The 20,116-nt window shown below is 46.4% G+C and overlaps 1 protein-coding gene across 1 annotated transcript in view; it reads right to left on the bottom strand.

Annotated features, from left to right (window-relative positions):
- Positions 1-20,116, bottom strand: part of Scml4 (Scm polycomb group protein like 4) — a 98,403-nt gene that overhangs the window by 23,881 nt on the left and 54,406 nt on the right. The window contains 3 exon segments of the mRNA XM_021205714.2: positions 1,620-1,814; positions 6,520-6,720; positions 12,636-12,765. Coding sequence (XP_021061373.2) covers positions 1,620-1,814; positions 6,520-6,720; positions 12,636-12,765 — 526 coding nt within the window.

Raw genomic sequence — 20,116 nt, 5'->3', positions numbered from 1 at the left:
AGCATCCTTCCATGGCCTCTGCATCAGCTCCTGCTTCCTGGTTCCAGCTCTGTCTGAGTTCCTGTCCTGACTTCTTTGAATGATGGTCTACAGTGTGGAACTGGGAGTCAGATAAACCCTTTCCTGCCCAACTTGCCTTTTGATCATGGTGTTTCATCACTGCAATAGAAACGCTAAAACATAGGGCATGCCTGTTAGGGATGGTTTTTGTTGTGGTCTAGGAGTCACTCTACAAACCACCTGAACATGAACCTCAGTCAGACATGGAAGGTTTATTGAACGCATATCCTAATACTGATCAGATCAGGACCCCAAAAAGGGGTCAAGAGCCTAATTGTGGTACCAGTCTGTTCTCAGGGCAGGATATTTATAGGAAAAAAAAAAGATTCAAAAGTTTAAAGGGCAAAGAGGGGAGCAGTTGGATCACTAGGCAAAGTATTGTCAGCTGATCTTTAAGGTGATTGGTCCTGAGTGAGATAAAAGGGGATGTGTGGATGGGTGGTGAACAAGGGAGTTTCAGAACATTGAGATAACAGAGCATGAGGATTATAAACAGAACTTGTTGGCTTATTAGTAGCATTCTTCTGTGAGCCACAAAACAAAACAAAACAAAAGAAAAACACACACACACAAAGAGCTCATACGCAAGCATAGGAGGTTCTGCCTGGTGGTCAGCTCTGACTCAAGCCATAACAGTTCATACTGACCTTAACTTGATGGGTCCTATATAAAACTTTGTGGAATTCCTTAATATTAAAGAACCTCAGAATGACCAGAATAGGACAGAACAGGACAGGACAGGATATGTGATCAGTATGACTTTGTTCTGAGTCAAGTTACTTTTCTGTATCAGTGACCGGCAGGCATGTTACAGCAACACGATGAAATAGCTGTCAAGCACGGAACAGAATGACAGAATGGCTACAGCTATGCTGCTGTGTGTGTGTGTGTGTGTGTGTGTGTGTGTGTGTGTGACCCCAACAGTCTTACATGCATTGGTGTGAGAAGACCCATCTCAGCTGTAGGTGGTGGGATTCTCTGGGAGGAAGTTCATGCTGTGTATAACGTGAAGAGAGCAGAACCCCAAAAGCACTTGCTGGTCTCTGCTCCCTGACTTCTGGTGCAAACTGATCAGCTCCTGCCCTCTTCACTCCCCCACCAGGATGGACTCCACCCTGGAACTGTGAACCAGAACCCGTGCGTTCTCCCTTCAGTTGCGCTCATAGTTGATCATAGCCCCTCAGCTTAGATTCTTTGGAATTGCTTAGTTCCATAGTTTCAGGGACCTTCAACAACTCTGCAATGATGAACAATGACCCAGCGCTTCCTTACAGTGGGCAGAAGAAAATCACTCCCACTCAAGGGTGGAGAAGATGTGACGTGGTCTTACAGTCTAAATTCTATGCACACATGCCACAAAGATAGACTGTCAGCTCTCAGGAGCTGGAGAGACCACATTTCTCGGCAGCATAGGACGGGAATAGTCTGGACCACAAAGTTCCAGACAGCCCAGAGAGACAGGCCTGGGCCTCTCTAGGATGGCAGCATGGCCCAGCAGCTATCTCACCTGCCCACCTTGGGAGAAGGCATCTTCAGCAGACAAACCCCCTGTGCCTTACCTGAGTCAGTCCCCCCATCCCCTCTGTCCTGGGTCTTGTCAGAGGCGCCGATGCTCCCGGGCAAAGGCAGATGGCTGAAGAGGTTGTCACACAGGAGGCTGCGGCACAGTTTCGTCAGGAAGCGGAGGACATAGCCCACGCTGTTCACCACAGGCAGGCTCCTCAAGTGCTGCTTTCCATCGAAGGAAGCAGAGACTGGAAAAGCAGAAAGAGCAGCTGATCGCCGGACACTGGGAGGGAGCAAGGACAGTCCATTCTCTTTCATTTGTAAGTGGACTGTACTGAATCACACTGGAAGACTTGCCTACGCCGTTTCCCGTCTAAGGCACCACCCAGGGCAGCAAGCTGCCTCAGCTGTCACATCTTCCTGTCTCCTTGATCTGTGACAACCCGTCAGCGCTCCTGTTCCTTGCTTCTCACGACCATGGCAGCTCTGACTAGGTCTGCTCAGATTCTGTGAGACCTGTTGCTCCTCCATTTGCTTTAGTCTGATATTCTTTCTCACGGCTGGAGACGTAGGACTGGGGACAGGAAAGACATTAGACTACAGAGACCTCACTGCACAGCAGACAGGAGCCATGGTGAACCCACAGGCTCTTCTGGGGTGTGAACCTTCCACACTTGGTGGAGCCAATGAGCTCTATACCTTTCTACACTGGCCTCCATATTCTGGTCCCTGGGCCCAGCCACTGAGTCTGCCTGTACCCAAGGGTGGAGGGTGTGTTTGGCAATACTTCCTGACTGGAACAGGGGCAAATTCCACAAATCACATACAATTCTTCTGCCAGAAAAAGTCATCTTTTCCCCATCTTTGTCCCATCTCACCACATTTATTCTTTATTCGGTCATTTATCACACTCGGTGTGACTCCTGGACACACGCTTTTTGCCCTGGGCTGTCAGATACCATGCGTTTACTCTGCTCCTCAGACCGTCCTGGCTTTCAGTTTTGAGAGCTCTGCTGGGGTTGATTCCTGTGTCCCTTCAGTTCAGCACCTTATATTCCAGGGTCATCCCTGTCCCCCTGTTCAGTCTTAGAATGAACCACTCTCCAACTGCTGGGCTTCCTTTCATTAATAAGTGATACAGAGAGACCCAATCAGAGTATGGGATGAGCTCACAGCTACTGTGTGAACCCTGCAAATGGATAGAACATTAGAGGTGCATATGTGTGTTCTCCTCTTGTAGTTACTTACCTGCTGATATTTCTACCAAGGAATCCCATACCCAAGGGTGCAGAGAGTGTTCGGCAATACTGGGTCTCTCTCTTTATCCATGTTTGAGGGAGGAGACAGATACAAACATCTGAGTTCACCCTCAAGTCTCCAGTTCTACACCCCATTTGTTACCAGAGGACCCCAAGGGACTGTATGGGAAGCCCTGAAGAGAAGAATCTTTAAAAGGGTCTAAAGTGACATTTTGAGAATTATGGGATTCTGGTTTCCTTTTCAAGTGAGAAAAGATAAGAATGTGCTTATGTTTTAATCCAGGTGTAAGGGAGACAGGGCTGCTTCACTCTGTCTGCAGCAACTGACTATGTTTTGCCTCATGCTCTAGCAGAGGCGTGTCTTTGCCAGCCACAGATAGTTGCTACAATTGTGTAACATTTGGAATTCTGAGGACTTTTCAAAGGGTACATAAATTCGAGAGCCACGAGAGGTGGGGTTGGTGGGTGGTGGTCATTTAGGGAGGTTGTTTGTAGTTTGTTAGTTCCCATGGTCAAAAATGAAACAAAAGGAAAGAAGTTAGATTCAGGGATTTTCCTGATTCCTCTCTCCCCCATCCTTGTCTCTCTCCTCTCTAGTGGTAGGGAGTAAAACTCACAAAGTAGTACAGAGCAGCAACAAGGGTCTTTAAACAACCTCTCTACAGCAATGCTGGGTCCCAGCTCTGGACAGAAAGCAGCATCACTTTCCTGAGGTGTTGAGGAGAGTTCATCCTGGCTCACAGCCCTCTCAGAACTGCACACCAGCTCCAGGGTGAGGGACAGACAAAGACACCTCAGAGAGGACATCCTGCTTTGACCTAGGCTTCCTCCACTCAAAGCAACTGCAAGCAGGCAGCCTCCTGATTTGCATTGTATCCCTACAGGCTGGCAGATGGCAGGGCTACCATAGCTAGTTTTTATTAAAACCAGACATCAGAAGAGCCCGTTCTTGTGTGTAGCGCTTTTCAGTTCGGTAAGGTCTTCAGCTCTCATGTTCTCTCGGGCCTCTTGACCAGCCGTGAGGACAGGAAGGAAGGCTGGGGAGAGACCTGGGCTGGGTTTCTCAGTTCATGTGGCTTCCATGTGCCTTTTATTTAAAACTCCACCTGGCTCCGATCCAGGGGCCAGCCACAGGGCTGTCATCATGCTAGCCCAGAACTTTGCAAGTCCTCACTATCCTTAAAAGGCTTAGTGATACAGAAACTTGCTCCGAGGGTCTCAGGACCTCGGGCCTATCCATTAAATCATGCATGGGACTGCAGGCATGGTGGGAATCCCATCTCTTTGGAGAGGTTGTAGAACTACTGAGTTCATAAATTCTCCCTCTTGGGAGCTAAGCTAAGGCAGAGCATCCCAGGTATGCTGGGAGGGATGGTGGGGCTCTGAGATGCTGCTCCCTCCATCTGGTAAGAGCATCGGTGTTGGCTCCTCCCTCTAAGCCTTGTGTTCCGCCTCTTGCAGACAGGTTGGGAGTTTCTCCCTGAAACCCTGGATCTGGACAGCGTCCTCGAACCGCCCACTGTCACCGCCCACCGTCGCCCGGACCTGCCCACCATCGGACACCTGCCCGCCACTGCCAGGACTGCCCACCATCGCGAGAATGCCGTGGCAACTTCTAAGGACTCAGGGGAATGCTGGGAACCCTTCTTTGTATTTAAGCCAGTCCTGACAATAAAGATAAGGGCCTTGATCAGGCATTTGTCAGGGCCCCATATTTCCTTTGCAGCCCTGTTCCTTTTTTCAGGAGTTCCTGCGCTCCGGTTCGGATCCACAGTGACTCTGCAGGCAGAGCACTACACATCGGGATCCAGGCCCCCTCTTCTAGCCTTTAGGTTCCTCCTGATTCTGCCAGTAGCCATAGGAACAAATTCTGGGAGCTGTGTTGTGGGGGTTCAGAGATCAGCTTCCAAGTGCAGAGTGGACACCTGTTTCTCCTGAGTCTCCTCTCTCTGGGCCACATTGATGCTGTCCTGTGGCTTTGTTGAACCTCCATTTCCAACTATCACATGAGAAGCTGTCCCACACTCCGTGGGCTCAGGGTGGGGGCAGGAGGCATTGGATCAATGCTATAACATCTCCAAGACGTCAGGAAAAACCAAAAGGCATCCATTCTGGTCTCACTTCTCTCCAGTGCCAAGGCCCTGAGGCCACAGAGAGGGAGGAGCAGGAAAGCCAGGTTCAGGACCAGTTCTTTCAGCTCAGGGTTGGGGACTATAGACAGGTGGCAATGTGGAGAATGAACACAGAGACAAGGGACCTTCCTCAGCCCCAGATCTGTCTTGAGCTCTGCTGTGCAGCAAGGAAAGGAGATGGGGTAAGAAGGTGGCTCACGTGGAAGGTAGAGGTGGAGCAGCAGAGAAACTCCAGGAGGGACTCCAGGACAACTGGACTTGCTTCTCCCCCTCCCTTGATCACATGTCCTCCTGTCCTCCTATCTGCTGAAGCCCTTAGATATCCCCTGAGCCAGACACATGTACTTGGACTTAGCCAAGGTTCCTCTCCCCCTCCATTTGCTTCCCTTTCCCCCCTCTCCTCCTCTTTTTTTATCTCTTTCCTTCTGTTTTTGCGACAATGTAGCACAGATGTCTTAGAACTCTCTGTGTAGCACATAGCACATACTGACCTCAAACTCAAGATACTCCTGCCTCTATCTCTGTAGTTCTGGGACTCCAGGCATGAATTCCCATGGCTGCTTCCCCTTGCTGAGCCTACAGCCCATTGCCAGGAAATCCACCTTTTTCCTGGTGTTAAGGAAGGTCATAGCCACAATGCTGAGCCAGAGAAAACACAAGCCTAACTCTGCAATATATCCTCAGTAATGCAAACCCTGGTGACCCGGGCAGTGACAACAGTTATATAGTGTGGGGTAGAGAGGCAAAAGATTCAAGAGTCAGGACTCTGCACCCTGCGCCTCCCGCTGCACAGGCAAAGCTGTTCCTCTGGAAGCTGGCAGGTCAGGGCTGAAACCCTGTTTCAAGATGTGTCCCCCTTTCCCCATAGGTTGAAACTGTAAGATTCCTTTTGCTATTTCACTCCATGGTAGTGAGGGAGGGCCGAGAAAAGGTGATAAAGGAAATCTGATATTCAGACCAAGGTCAGGAGAAGAGAGGACTCTGATAAGGCCACCTTTGAGGAGGAACCCTAAAGGGTATCCAGGAACATGCAGCATGGACCACCAGGGTAAGGTGCTCCAGAAGATGAGCATAGCATGTGCAAAGGTCCTGGGGTGTGAGCATAGTTGAAAGACGAGGAAGAACAGCAGAGGAGCCGTCTAACCTGAGCTAAACACAGGATGAGAGAGAAGTGACCCAGAGTTGGAGAGGGAGCTGGAAGCACCTCACACAGGGTTACAGGCTCTGTAATGATGTGGGCTTTCACTTGGACATAGGGGCAAAGGACAAGTGTGATTTAATTCCAACATCCACTGTGGTCGGGCTGAGTTGTGGATATGTCTGAAGGCAGAGGAACAGTGTTGGCAATCAGGAGAGGAAAACGAGTCAAGGGTAAGGGTCCTGCTGTCTGGGTCTGGTAGCTGTCTCTCAAGCGGCCCTAAGGGTTACATTCTGTTCACAAGTTCACAGAGTACCTGGAGCCCAGCAGGTAAAAGACAAACTCTGGACACACCCACTGTCCCCACTCGGGGATGGCTGTAGAGTGAGACCCCTGGCATCCTTCCCACAACCACAGACCTTACCTGACACCAGCTCGCCTCGGTATCCCTGCTTGACGAGGGAGAAGACCAGCCTGGGCTGGTGTGCACAGTCGATACATGCCTGCACCGCCTGCTGCAGGACGGTGGCGGGCCGCTCGGGTCCCAGGCGCTCTGGAAGCTGCTGCAGCTTCCTCCTCTCCAGGTACGGCCCCACATCGGCCTGTTTGTTTATGTAGAGGCATACTGTGGGCACAGAGGATACCAGACGTGAGATGCATTGCACGTACATCAGGTCTGCAGGCTATATAGGCCCTGATCTTGGGAAAGCCGCCAAGGGCAGACACGTGACTGACTGATCCTCATGGTGTAAGACTGGAAAAACGCTATGAAGCTGCATGGTCCAACTGCCTGAGCTTGCGTTAGAGGTGACCTTGGGCAGAGGGCAGAGGGGTAGCTAAATCTCCCGTAACTGTGTAAAACTAAACAGGAGATGACTACTATGGCCCATATGGGCAATGTATATAAAGAAACTGCCTTTCTATACATCTGAGTAGGTACAGGACAACATCTCTCTCCTCCTCCAAGAAAAGCTGGCTATTTCTCTGTGAACTTGCACCAGTAAGAAGCCTGTTGTGTGACACTGGGACTGCTATTTATAATTCCAGAAAATAATGGTCGAAAACCATCAGTAATTCCAGACCTATTGTTACTGTATGTGCACGCGTGTGTTTGCCAATGTGTATGTCTATGTACCATGTGCATGCAGTGTCCCGGGACCTGGTGCCAGAGCCTCTGGAATTACAGACATCCCGGGACACTGCATGCACCACGTGGGTGCGGGGAACTGAACCTAGCCCCTCTGCAAAAACATCTAACTCTTAACCACCGAGCCACCTCTCAAGTCCCAAATTCCTCACACTTGTAACTGTTTAATAAAGTAATATATCTCATTATGAAATTTTGAACATAAATTGTGTTCATTGACATTTTAAGTGTTAATGTATTGTGTATATTTTATAGGTATTATATTTATATAACATAAATCTATGTTAGAAAAGTATCAGAATGCCCCTAAACTGATTTTCTTTTTTTAATATATTTTGAAAGTTTTATTGATGCCAAACATCAAAATTCATAAACAATATATTACTTTGACAATTGGTTGAACAGAGAGATCCTTAAATATCAAGCAGGGTTCAGGAGGCTGACAAGAAATGCATAAAATTAGTTTGAAGACAATTCAAATTAAATGACAGTTCAAAAATTAATAATAAACCATTCAGCTTGAAAAACATATTGAAGAAAACTACAGTGTTACTAGAACTGTAATTCTTTTTTTAGAACTAATTTTTTATTATATTCAGCACAATATATATTTTTATACTAATCATAAAATGATGGACATATTATTAAATGAACATAAGTAGATAAAGTCTTTTTGTTTGTTTGTTTGTTTTGTTTTTAGTAGAGCTTTAAAATCGTGGCTTTTACTGTGGTACAAATCCAAGATAAGAACAATTTTTAGATATTGGAGTTCATTGTAATTAGGCTGCACTTCATGGTCCTCATATCATCAAAGGATTTTACCTTCATAGTAGCTAAGCTAAGAGTTGACCGTTTTGCCGCACCAAGGAATGAATTGTAGACACGATACAGATTTCCTGCTATGGTCAAAGCTATTTGGCTTGAGTGATTGTCATCATTCTCAGTCCACAGGGAAAAGGTTACATTCATTTAAGAAATGGTGTGTGTGCTAAGATGGTCTTTCCATGAAGTCCTTCATCAACTGTTTCAATGAACAATGGTTCTGCTTGGAGGGTGGCACAGATATTAGGTAGGGTAAGATTCTGGTTCATTGTGTATGATGATTTTGAAAAGCATTCATCTCAGAAAAAGAGTAACTTATAAAGCCCTCTTCTTCAAAATTAATACAATAATTATAAATATCAAGCAAAGCCTTCAGTCTCACTATTTGTTGTTCTCTTGCAAGCCACCTCCCAAATTAATTGTCTATATTTCTTTTGGCTGTATAAATAATTTTGAAATATGTAAGCTGTTCTGAAAACCATAGTATAGTGTAAAAACATCAAATAAACAATCCTACTATTAGTGAGGCTGAGATAGGAGAAGCATGATTTCAAGGCCATTATGTGGCACACAGCAAGATGCTGTCATGTACAGACAAGCGGAGAGTGTATATGGATTGTACAATATTGGACCTATTTCTCCCATTACTAAATTAGAGAGATCACAGAATGACAGCCAACAAATTTCTAATTCCTCATATTTTTGAATTTCAATCAATTAGGATATGTTGGTAATATAAATTTTAGTATTAATAGATATTAAGGAAAAGTGGTTGTTACTTCCTGTTATTTTTGTTGTTAGAGATGGAATTACATTTGTGTGGGTTTGTTGAAAGATGACTTTCTTGCATTTTCTAGGGTGTAGTTTCCCTCCTTGTGTTGGAGTTTTCTATCTATTATCCTTTGTAGGGCTGGATTTGTGGAAAGATATTGTGTAAATTTGGTTTTGTCATGGAATATCTTGTTTTCTCCATCTATGGTAATTGAAAGTTTTACTGGGTATAGTAGTCTAGGCTGGCATTTGTGCTCTCTTAGGGTCTGTATAACATCTGACCAGGATCTTCTGGCTTTCATAGTCTCTGGTGAGAAGTCTGGTGTAATTCTGATAGGTCCGCCTTTATATGTCACTTGACCTTTTTCCCTTACTGCTTTTAAAATTCTCTCTTTGTTTTGTGCATTTGGTGTTTTGACTGTTATGTGACAGGAGGAATTTCTTTTCTGATCCAGTCTACTTGGAGTTCTGTAGGCTTCTCATATGTTCACGGGCATCTATCTCTTAGGTTAGGGAAGTTTTCTTCTATAATTTTGTTGAAGATATTTACTGGCCCTTTAAGTTGGGAATCTTCACTCTCTTCTATACCTATTATCCTTAGGTTTGGTCTTCTCATTGTGTCCTGGATTTCCTGGATGTTTTGGGTTAGGAGCTTTTGCTTTTTGTGTTTTCTTTCACTGTTGTGTCAATGTTTTCTATGGTATCTTCTGCACCTGAGATTCTCTCTTCTATCTCTTGTATTCTGTTGGTGATGCTTGCATCTATGACTCCTGATCTCTTTCCTAGGTTTCCTAACTCCAGTCTTGGTGATTTCTTTATTGTTTCTATTTCCATTTTAAGATTTTGGTTGGTTTTGTTCATTTCCTTCACCTGTTTGATTGTGTTTTCCTGTAAATCTTTAAGGGATTTTTGTGTTTCCTCTTTAAGGGTTTCTATTTCTTTAAGTGAGTTATTTATGTCCTTCTTAAAGTCCTCTATCATCATCATGAGAAGNGATTTTAGATCTGAATCTTGCTTTTCCGGTGTGATAGTATATCCAGAACTTGCTACAGTGGGAGAATTGGGTTCTAATAATGCCAAGTAACCTTGGTTTCTGTTTCTTATTTTCTTATGTTCGCCTCCAGTTGTCTGATTATCTCTAGTACTATCTGCCCTGGCTATATCTGACTGGAGCCTGTCCTTCCTGTGATCCTGGTTGTGTCAGAGCTCCTCAGAGTCAAGCTGTCTCTGGGATCCTGTGATTCTTGGATCCTGTGTCCTAAACTGATTTTCTGTGTTCAATAATTTTTCAGGAGACCACAGGGGGAAGTGTAATGAATTTTACAATGAAAAGAGGAAACCTCACACATCATTTCTTACATTGGTGTGTGCGTGTGCATGTGTGTGTGCGTGTGCGTGTGTGTGTGTGTGTGTGTGTGTATTTATATCAGGCATGCTATAGTTTACACATGTGGACATCAGAAAACAGCTTGAGGGAATATGTTCCCTGTGTGTCCCAGGTATTGAACTTAGATCACCACGCTAGTTTGTCAGCAAGCACCTTTTCCCACTAAGCCATCTCAGGGATCACCAAAGTTCTTTTTAGAGAAAGTATTTCTACTGAGATTGCCCAATGGAGTACTAATTGTTATTATGTAAACAATAATTATATTTATATGAATATAATAATAAATAATATTAGTATAACAGTCGGTTGGTTGAGGGGCTCTGATACAAGACGTCAGCGGTTACAAGTTCAACTTACTTGTGTTCTAAGAACACGGCGTATGTGCTCACTCACAACTATCCCCCTGTAATTTGACAGTAATGCCCAACAGGTCAGCCTGACTCCAGACTGTTCTGCCATAATGTGCTCTGTCCCCTACTGTCAGGTCAGCTGCTTGAAGATTTAAAAGTAACAATAATGTTATCGTGACCTGCTTAAAAAACCCGATTTCTTCTCTGCTCCCAATGCCAGATCCTTAGCAAATGTAGATTTTCCTAGCTTGTTTCCTGAGAAAAACTATCTGCAAAGTAAGGTGGAAATGCTATTTTCTCCCCTTCCAGTGGCATAGTAAGGCTCTGCCTCATGAGTATTGTTGATAGTGTAAAATAGATTTGAGAAGTAGAAGTTTTATGATAGTGAAGTAAAACGGAATGTTAATAACAGGGATCGTATTATCTTCCGTACTTTAGTGGCTCCTCTTAATCGTTTGTCCTTTCACGTTAAGAGTTTCTCCTCAGAAGTCACTGTTTGGTGTGTGTGTGTGTGGGGGGGGGGTGCTAAGGACTTTAGGGGTGACCAGCAGGGCTTTGGGATGGTTAGACAGTGACATCAGGCAGGCACCTCCCATGCGCTCAAGCAAGCCTGAGCTGGGCGTGGTTATGGCTTCGCTCAAGAAGCAAGGCAGCTGAAGTGCTTGGAGAATGGCTCAGGGCTGCACCGTGGAACCTGGAGACAATTCCCCCTGAACGCAAGAGTTCGTGTGTGTGTGTGTGTGTGTGTGTGTGTGTGTGTGTGTGTGTGTGTGAGTGTGTGTGTTTCTCCAAGGCTGGCCGCTCTTCCCCTCATCTCCGATGTTCAGTTCTCAGATGCTGAGGTGAGACCTCATGCGATAAAGATCCAAGTGGCAAGATTGCTCATGCAGGCGGCGCTGAGCTTTCTGGAGGCTATGTCTGAGCAGTGCATGAGGCAGCAGTGGAGTGACTAAACAGGAAGCTCATTCCAAACAGAGGAAGAGAACATGCCAAGATGCCATGGTCAGCACCTGGTGAGTGGAATCACGGGCTGGGGGTGGGGCTCAGAACCCGAAGTACTTCCTCAAACCTGCTAATGAATTTAGTCTTTATACTATAGTGGGAGGAGCTAAAAGGCTAAAGGATGTAGTGGGTGGGAGCAAGGACTGAAGTTGTGATGAGGGGCGGTGTGTGTGTGTGTGTGTGTGTGTGTGTGTGTGTGTGTGTGTGTTACAAGATGAAGTTGTTGGTTGGCTGTATCATCATGAGAGAGAGAAGGAGGTGGGATTGGGATGTTCGTTACACTGACTGGGTTACAGGATACGGTAGCCACTGGAATTACAAGTGCATGGAGGACACATTCTTGTGAGCACTCAAGTGAGCACACTCAGACCTCGCCACTGCTCTCGTGTGTACACACCAACTCCGTAACCAGCTGAGCCCGTCATTCACAACATTCACAGAAAACAAAGGGTTTTTTTTTTCATTTTGCTTTTGTTTTGTTTTGTTTTGTTTTGTTTTGTTTTAACGTAGGAGTGCTCTGTCTGTATGTCCACCTGCATGCCAGAAGAGGACATCAGATCCCTTTAGAGATGGTCTTGAGACACCGGGAGGGTGCTGGGAATTGAACTCAGGACCTCTGGAGGAGCAGCCAGTGTTCTTAACTGTTGAGTCACCTTACCAACCAGAAAACAAAGAAATGTGTGCTTTCAGAGAATGGGGGCTAGCCTATCTGCTACTGTGTCAAATCTTTCTTTGAGCTATCTCAGGAAATTTTTCTTCTTTTTAATTTTCTTTTTCTTTTCTTTCTTTTCTTTCTTTCTTTCTCTCTTCATATTTTCTTTTCAGAGACAGGGTTTCTCTCTGTAGCCCTGGCTATCCTGGAACTCATTCTGTAGACCAGGCTGGCCCTAAACTCAGATGTCAGCCTGCCTTTGCCTCCTGGAATTAAAGGCATGTGTCATCACGCCCAGTGAGCTAGATACCTCAGAGAAACTCTTAGATTCATAAAGTAACCATTAGATGAAAGGACACACTGTTACTGTAGGATCACTGCCACCTACAAGTCCTTTCTGCAGACGTACCTGTGAGAGCCTCTGGGACCACCAAGCTGGGAATGGTGGCTGCATCCTGAGGGATGGAGCTGAGGTCGGGTTCCGGGGTACTCCGTGGAGGTGACAGGGCCAGGGGAGTCATGAGCACTGGAGACTTGATCTGCAGGAGAGTCAGTTCACTCAGCGAACGACGTCTAGAAATGCTCTCCATTCCACCCTGACCACCCTGGCTGCCTGCTAACTCTCTCTACACCTTCACACTCCCGCACCTTCCTATTCCTCGGCTTTGGGAACAGAGCTTCAGATTCAAGTTCATGTTCAAAATTCATATTTGGATTATCCTCAGAGGATAGCTCTGTATCCTTACATTGACACTGCCCAGGAGATGACAGCACCAGGCAGCGGGTGTAGAACACAGAGAGGCATGAATAGTTAAGACACACAAGCTCCTGAGACTAGAACACAGACTGCAGGGCATTGCTCAGCCCACAGCTCTGTGCTAGGTAGAATCCCAGCTGTAGGCTCTCCCCGTAAGCACCAGGAGATAGACCATGGTGCTTTTCCTATACTCTGGTGAGCTCACAGCGTGAGCTCTCTCCAGGTTTCGGACTAGCTGCTCATCAGTGACTTCCTGTAGCAAATCATCAGACAGTGCAGATGGGGATCAGAAGGAGCAACCACCACTGTGAAGGTCTCCCCAAAACTTCACGTGAGAAGATGGTGTTTACACTAATGGAACTGGTGAAGACAAGCCAGGGACATCAGGCCAACAAGTCACTCTGCGCCTGGCACTAGGTTAGATCAGAGTGATGGACAGCAGTGGAAGGTAAGTGGGGACAGATGCTGGATACAATTTGAAGGTGAAATAAGTCATTAGCTTCTCCTTTTCACCAGTGATTTATGTGGGGAGCCTACCCCAGAAGACTTCAGTCACTTTATAAGAGCGGGGGCCCCAGGCAGCAGGTGTTTCAGAATTCTGTCACTTTATAAGAGGGGGGGGGCAGCAGGTGTTTCAGAAGACTTTCATTGGTAGACACAGTTCAAGAGCCATTGCTCAATCCCCAAGCTTGTCAACTTTTTCAAACAATCTCTTGTGAGTCTCATAAAAAGGTCAATTTTGATTCTGGGTGTGGGGTAGCATCCTGTATTCTAATGAGCCCCGGGTAGGACATCTCTGCAGATCAATGAACACACTTTGGTGGACCAAGTATTATGTTCCATTGTTGACTTTCACACACACACACACACACACACACACACACACACACACTAACTTTCCTCTAGACTTTTAGAATGAACAACTAACAGTTAGGGAGAAAGAGTGCCCCAGTGCCATGGATCAATTGAGTTAGTTACTGTTCTACTCTGTAAGAAGATACCATGACCAAGGCAACTCCTATAAAAGAAAGCATTTCATTGAGGGCTGGCTTACAGTTTTAGAGGGTTAGTCCATTATCATCATGGCAGGATACAGGCTGGCATGCTGCTGGAACAGTCGCTGAGAGCTTTACAGTATGATCTACAGGCAACAGACAGAGAGACTGGGCCTAGCCTGGGCTGTTGAAACCCTAAAGTCCATTCTCGGTGGCACACCTCCTCCAACAAGGCCACACCCACTCCAACAAGGCCACACCTCCTAATCCTTCCCAAACAGTTCCACTCCCTGGTGACTAAGCACTGGAACATATTGGCCTGTGGGGGCCATTCTTATTCAAATCATTATAAGCCTTCTGCTCTATCTACCCACTTAGTCATTCTACAGATATGTATTGCCCTGTTCCAAGTTAGTGATACAACCAGGAACAAACCAAAAATTACCCTCACAGAGGTAGTGCTGTAATGGGCCAGGAGAGGCAATGAACATAAAATATATGCTATAGAAGGTTAGAAGCGAGACAAGCCAGTACTGGCAATGAGGAGAGGAGTCTGGGAAAAAGCCTAAGAAGGTGTGCTTCGTGAAACTTTAAAACACAATGGTGTGGGTCACTTTCATAAAGATTAGATTGAACAAGAAATGCAATTGTCTAGGGGAAGAATATTCCTGGCAGTGAGGGCATCAAGCGCCAAGGTCCTGAGGCAGGAGAAAGGAGTCCAGAGAGAGGCTGGAAGGGTGAAGAAGTGAGGTTGGGCTTAGCTTTGGAGGACATACAGGCCTCAGCTATCACCTGAGCACCTTTAAACAGGCAAGTAACAAGCTCTCTGGTTCCCCATGCTGAAAAGGGGCTTACCAGCAGGAGGTGAAGGAATGCCAACCTAGAGCAGATGGGGGAGGGGGAGGCACAGGGATGTGGGGGAGCACTGATAGAGGTTTCTGGACACGTTTAGAAGGTGGAAATGTATCTGGGTAGATAGAAGTTCCAACTGGCTCTGAGGGTCAGTTCAGGAAGGCTGGGGTTATATAGGTGTGCTCCACCCCCCACCCCCCCAGATGCACTGAAAAATTTAATTTTCCTATTGGAAAGACTTAGGAATTGATGGGGTTGGGAAGGGGGGGAAGGTATGTGAATCAGAAAAAAACAGCTATTTATTGGCGTTTTGTCTTGGAGGGAATAGAGAACGATGCACAGCAATGGGGACTCGTGACGTGAAAAGATTTACCCTACAATTAGGTGCCACCTCACAAGCTTGGGGCAGACACTGTCAAAAGAAAAAAACAACAACAACAACAACAACAAAAAACAAAAGGTAGAATGTTGGCAAGCTTGTGGGGAAACCGGAAAGCTTGTATACTGGGAGATAAGATTGTATAGTCACCATGGAAACCAGGAAGACAGTTCCTTGAAAAATCCAAAGTGGAACCACCATACAGCCCGGCTACACATCACCTACTCGAAGGAAGGAACTGAAGTCGCTCTGAAAGGGAATTCTGGGTACCCAGCTTTATGGGAGCACCGTAAAGTGATTACATAGTCAGAAGTCAAAGGCATAGAGAGAAGGGGACAGGGGTCGCAGTGGCTGCAGCTGGAGGGAGAGAAGAGGCCAGAGCTTCACTTCTGACAGCTCTAGAGCTCAGTTCCACATGATTCTAACTTGAGCTTGAAGATACTTGCAACTTAATTTCATGTTATACGAAGGTTTTCGCCACCGTTTAAAAAAAAATTTTTTTTTCAAGATATGGTTTCTCAGTGTCACCCTGGCTGTCTTGGAACTTGTTCTGTAGACCTGGCTGGCCTCCAACTCAGAGATCTCCTGCCTCTGCCTCCCAAGTGCTAACAACAACAACACCCAGCAGTTAAAAGCATTCTTAAAAACAGTTTAAAAGACTTCTTTTGTTCTTCTTTGGTTTGGGATGGGAGAGATAAGTTTTAACGCTGATGTTGAGGCCCTAGGAGAGAAGACACATCAGCTGGATGATAGTCGGCAACCCCTAAGGGCTCTGCGCAGGCATGGGAGAGTGGGCACTTGCATTCGGCCTTTACTAGACTGAAACAACCTTCTTCTTCTTCTTCTTCTTCTTCTTCTTCTTCTTCTTCTTCTTCTTCTTCTTCTTCTTCTTCTTCTTCTTCTTCTTCTTCTTCTTCTTCTTCAGATAGCCCAAAATAGGGCATCAGATCTCATTACGGATGGTTGTGAGTCACTATGTGGTTGCTGGGATTTGAACTCAGGACCTTCGGAAGCGCAGTCAGCGCTCTTAACTACTGAGCCATCTCTCCAGCCCTAGACTGAGACTTCTAATTCCTCACTGGACCATGGAGGATGGAGTCGGAGAGGGATGTCGGGGGATGGAGCATGTCCAACATGTGGCACTGAGGTTACAGAGGAAGGTGTGGATACAAATTTGATAGGGCCAACACAACCGCAGCAAGCACGGTGGGTGTCCAGTGGTGCTGTGTGGGAGCCAAGCCTGGGCCCCATACTGTCAGCAGGTGAGATGGTATCACATTCTGAGTGTAGCATTTGAGAAGACAATTAAAGGACCCGCAATGTAGCAGCGCACTTCTGAACGAAGACAACGGAAAAGTAATTTCAAAGACTCCTCGGTGGTGGAAATGAGAGCCCTGGAACCCGCTGTGACTCTGGCTTCCTCGATTGTCTTCTCATGAGGCAGCAGCCCTATTTATTCCTCAGAGTCCCCAGTGACCTTTCTAAGATTGCTTTCCTATTCTCCTTGGCTTGAGGGAGGCAGAGGGAGGGAGAGCGACCAAAGGCTTCGGGTAGTAAGCTCTGGGAGAAACCCAGTCAGTTCTTCTTCCCTAATTCTCCATCACCAGCCCCCAACCTACATCCAATTCTACCCATCAGGAAAACAGAATTAGCAAATTGTAATCGATTTACTTTGTGGTCTTCAAATAAATCTACATGAAGGTCCCTGTGCTCCTTCCCTAGAATGACTGGTGATGATGGTGATGATAATGATAATGATGATGATGATGATGATGATGATGATGGTGATTATGATGATGATTGTGGGAAATATTAAAAGTGTACCATCCTGCGCTATGACCGGCTACTCTCTGGCCCGGCAACCTAGTTGCCTCGGTGGTTAGCCCCATGCAGCCACCGCCCATCTCACGGTTCTCTTGCTGCAGATTCTGCTCACATTCCCAGCCCCGGTAAAATCAAAACTCTAGAGGTTTGTAATTTATCAGTCAGATTTATATTAGCAAATTCTCAACCCACAAAACACCCACACAATGAACTCAAAACTCAATATAAACACAAGGTACACACCTAGATAGGGCAAATGCACCCTATTTATTAATATCTATCTAAGAAATCCCCAATATTTTTTCCAATATTTTATTAGATATTTTCTTCATTTACATTTCAAATGCTATCCCGAAAGTCCCCTATACCCTGCCCCCCCCCGCCTTGCTTCCCTAACCACCCGCTCCCACTTCTTGGCCCTGGTGTTCCCCTGTATTGGGGCAAATAAAGTTTGCAAGACCAAGGGGCCTCTCTTCCCAATGATGGCTGAATACGCCATCTTCTGCTACATATGCAGCTAGAGATACGAGCTCAGGGGGTACTGGTTAGTTCATATTGTTGCTCCACCTACAGGGTTGCAGCCCCCTACAACTCCTTGGGTACTTTCTCTAGCTCCTCCATTGGGGACCCTGAGTTCCATCCAATAGATGACTGTGAGCATCCACTTCTGTATTTGCCAGGCATTGGCATAGCCTCACCAGAGACAGGAATATCAGGGTCCTCCTGTCAGCAAAATCTTGCTGGTGTATGCAAATAGTGTCTGTGTTTGGTGGCAAAATCCCCAATATTTATGGCCCCCACGACTGTGTGGGTCTGGCTCCTCTTCCTCTCCTATAGGTTCCGTCTTATCTCTTCTCCTTCCCTTCTTCTCCCTTCCTGTCCCTGTCCCTGTCTCAGAAACTCTTAGCTCTGCCTTCTTTTTCCCTGTCCAATAACAGGCTTCTTGTTTCAATTAATTGGGGGAAAATTCTGCTACAGATGATGATGATGATGGTGGTGATGGTGATGGTGATGGTGGTGATGGTGGTGGTGGTGATGGTTTTGGTATTGGTGATGATGGTGGTGGTGGTGGTAATGGTGGTGATGATGGTGGTAGTGGTGGTGATGGTGATGGTGGTGGTCGTGGTGATGGTGGTGGTGGAGGTGATGGTGGTGGTGGTGGTGATGATGGTGATGGTGGTGATGGTGATGGTGTTGTTGGTGGTGATGGTGGTGGTGATGGTGTTGGTGTTGGTGATGGTGATGGTGTGGTGATGGTGTTGTTGTTGGTGGTGTTGGTGGTAATGGTGTTGGTGGTGATGGTGATGGTGGTGTTGGTGGTGATGGTGGTGGTGGTGGTGGTGATGGTGGTGGTGGTGGTAATGGTGTGGTGATGGTGTTGTTGTTGTTGGTGGTGGTGGTAATGGTGGTGGTGGTGGTGGTGGTGGTGGTGATGGTATTGTTGTTGGTGGTGATGGTGTTGGTGTTGGTGGTGATAGTGGTGGTGATGATGGTGACGATAATGATAATTACGACAATCTCAGACCCGTGAACCACATAACAACCCCAACATCTCATGCTTGCTCGCTTTTATATATTTATTAATGTTAGATTTGTCAACTGAACCCGTTTCAAAAGAAGCCACAGTATTATAATAGCTGCCATTTCCACCCACCACCTCTGCCTAAGTGGAGCAATCACAGAGATCAGATGAGGCAGTTGGCAGTTGGTTACAAGAAAAAGCTTCCTATGCCAGGCAGTGGTGGTGCATGCTGTTAATCCCAGCACTCGGGAGCAAGAGGCAAGCAGATCTATGAATACGGGGCCAGCCTGGTGTATGGAGTGAGTCCAAGACAGCCAGATAGGGTTGGTTACACAGAGAAACACTGTCTCAAAAAGCCAAAACCAAAAGAGGAAAGAACGGAAGGAAGGAAGGAAGGAAGGAAGGAAGGAAGGAAGGAAGGAAGGAAGGAAGGAAGGAAGGAAGGAAAGCTTCCTTATTTACCCTGTGTGGTAGTTTGAACAAGAATGGCCCCCACAGGCTCATAGATTTGAATGCTTGGTCACCAGGGAGTGGTGCTATTTGAAAGCATTAGGAAGTGTGGCCTTGTTGGAGTAGGTGCATTACTGTGGGCATGGGCTTAAGACCCTCATCCTAGATGCCTGGAAATCAGTATTCTGCTAGCAGCCTTCAGATGAAGATATAGAACTCTCAGCTCTTCCTGCACCAGGCCTGACTGGATGCTGCCATGCTCCCACCTTGATGATAACGGACTGAAGCTCTGAACCTGTAGGCCAGCCCCAATTAAATGTTGCCCTTATAAGAGTCGCCTTCGTTATGGTGTCTACTCACAGCAGTAAACCCCTAACTAAGACATGCCTTGATGGAGGAAGTGTGGTCATTGGGGGTGGGCTTTGCGGTTTTAAAAGGCCAATTCCGAGTCCAGAATCTCTCTCTTCCTGCAGCCTGTGGGTTCGAATATAGAAGTCCCAGCTCCTTCTCCAGTACCATGACTGCCTGTGTGCTGCCATGCTTCCCACCATTCTGATAACAGACCAATCCTCTGAAACTGTAAGCAGTTTTAAATGCTCTCTTCTATAGGAGTGCTGTGGTCGTGGTGTCTCTTCATAGCAATAGCACATGTCTAAGCCACCGACCTCTACAGCTGCTGGGACTTTTAAACAAACCGGCCAGCACCGTGGTCTGGGTCTTTTCCCAAAGGCTTATGTGCTACGATCCTGGTCCTCGATACGTTAAGAAATACAGGAACCTTCAAACGGTTGTTAAGCCTTTGGGAATATCACCTTGAGGAAGAACTGATTTTAGCTGATGAAGTAAGTTAATCTCTGCGAGGGCAGGTTGTTTTAAAAGGTAGCGTGACTGGCCAGTTATGGAAGCATGTATTTTTAATCCAGCACCAGGTAGGGCTACATAGAGAGACCCTGTTTCAAAACCACAACAAACAAAAACAAAGAAAGTATGGCTGCCTCCACCCCAGCCTCTGTTTCTCCAGGTGACTCACGGCTCCTTATCACATCTGCACAGACAACTGGGGTATCTTCTGCCAGGAGACCTCACAGGAAGCCATAGCCACCATGTTCCT

Source organism: Mus pahari, chromosome 9 (assembly GCF_900095145.1).
Source record: "Mus pahari chromosome 9, PAHARI_EIJ_v1.1, whole genome shotgun sequence".
NCBI classification, from domain to species: domain Eukaryota; kingdom Metazoa; phylum Chordata; class Mammalia; order Rodentia; family Muridae; genus Mus; species Mus pahari.
The sequence above is the reverse complement of the archived record's forward strand: the minus strand, read 5'-3'. Positions and strand labels throughout refer to the sequence as shown.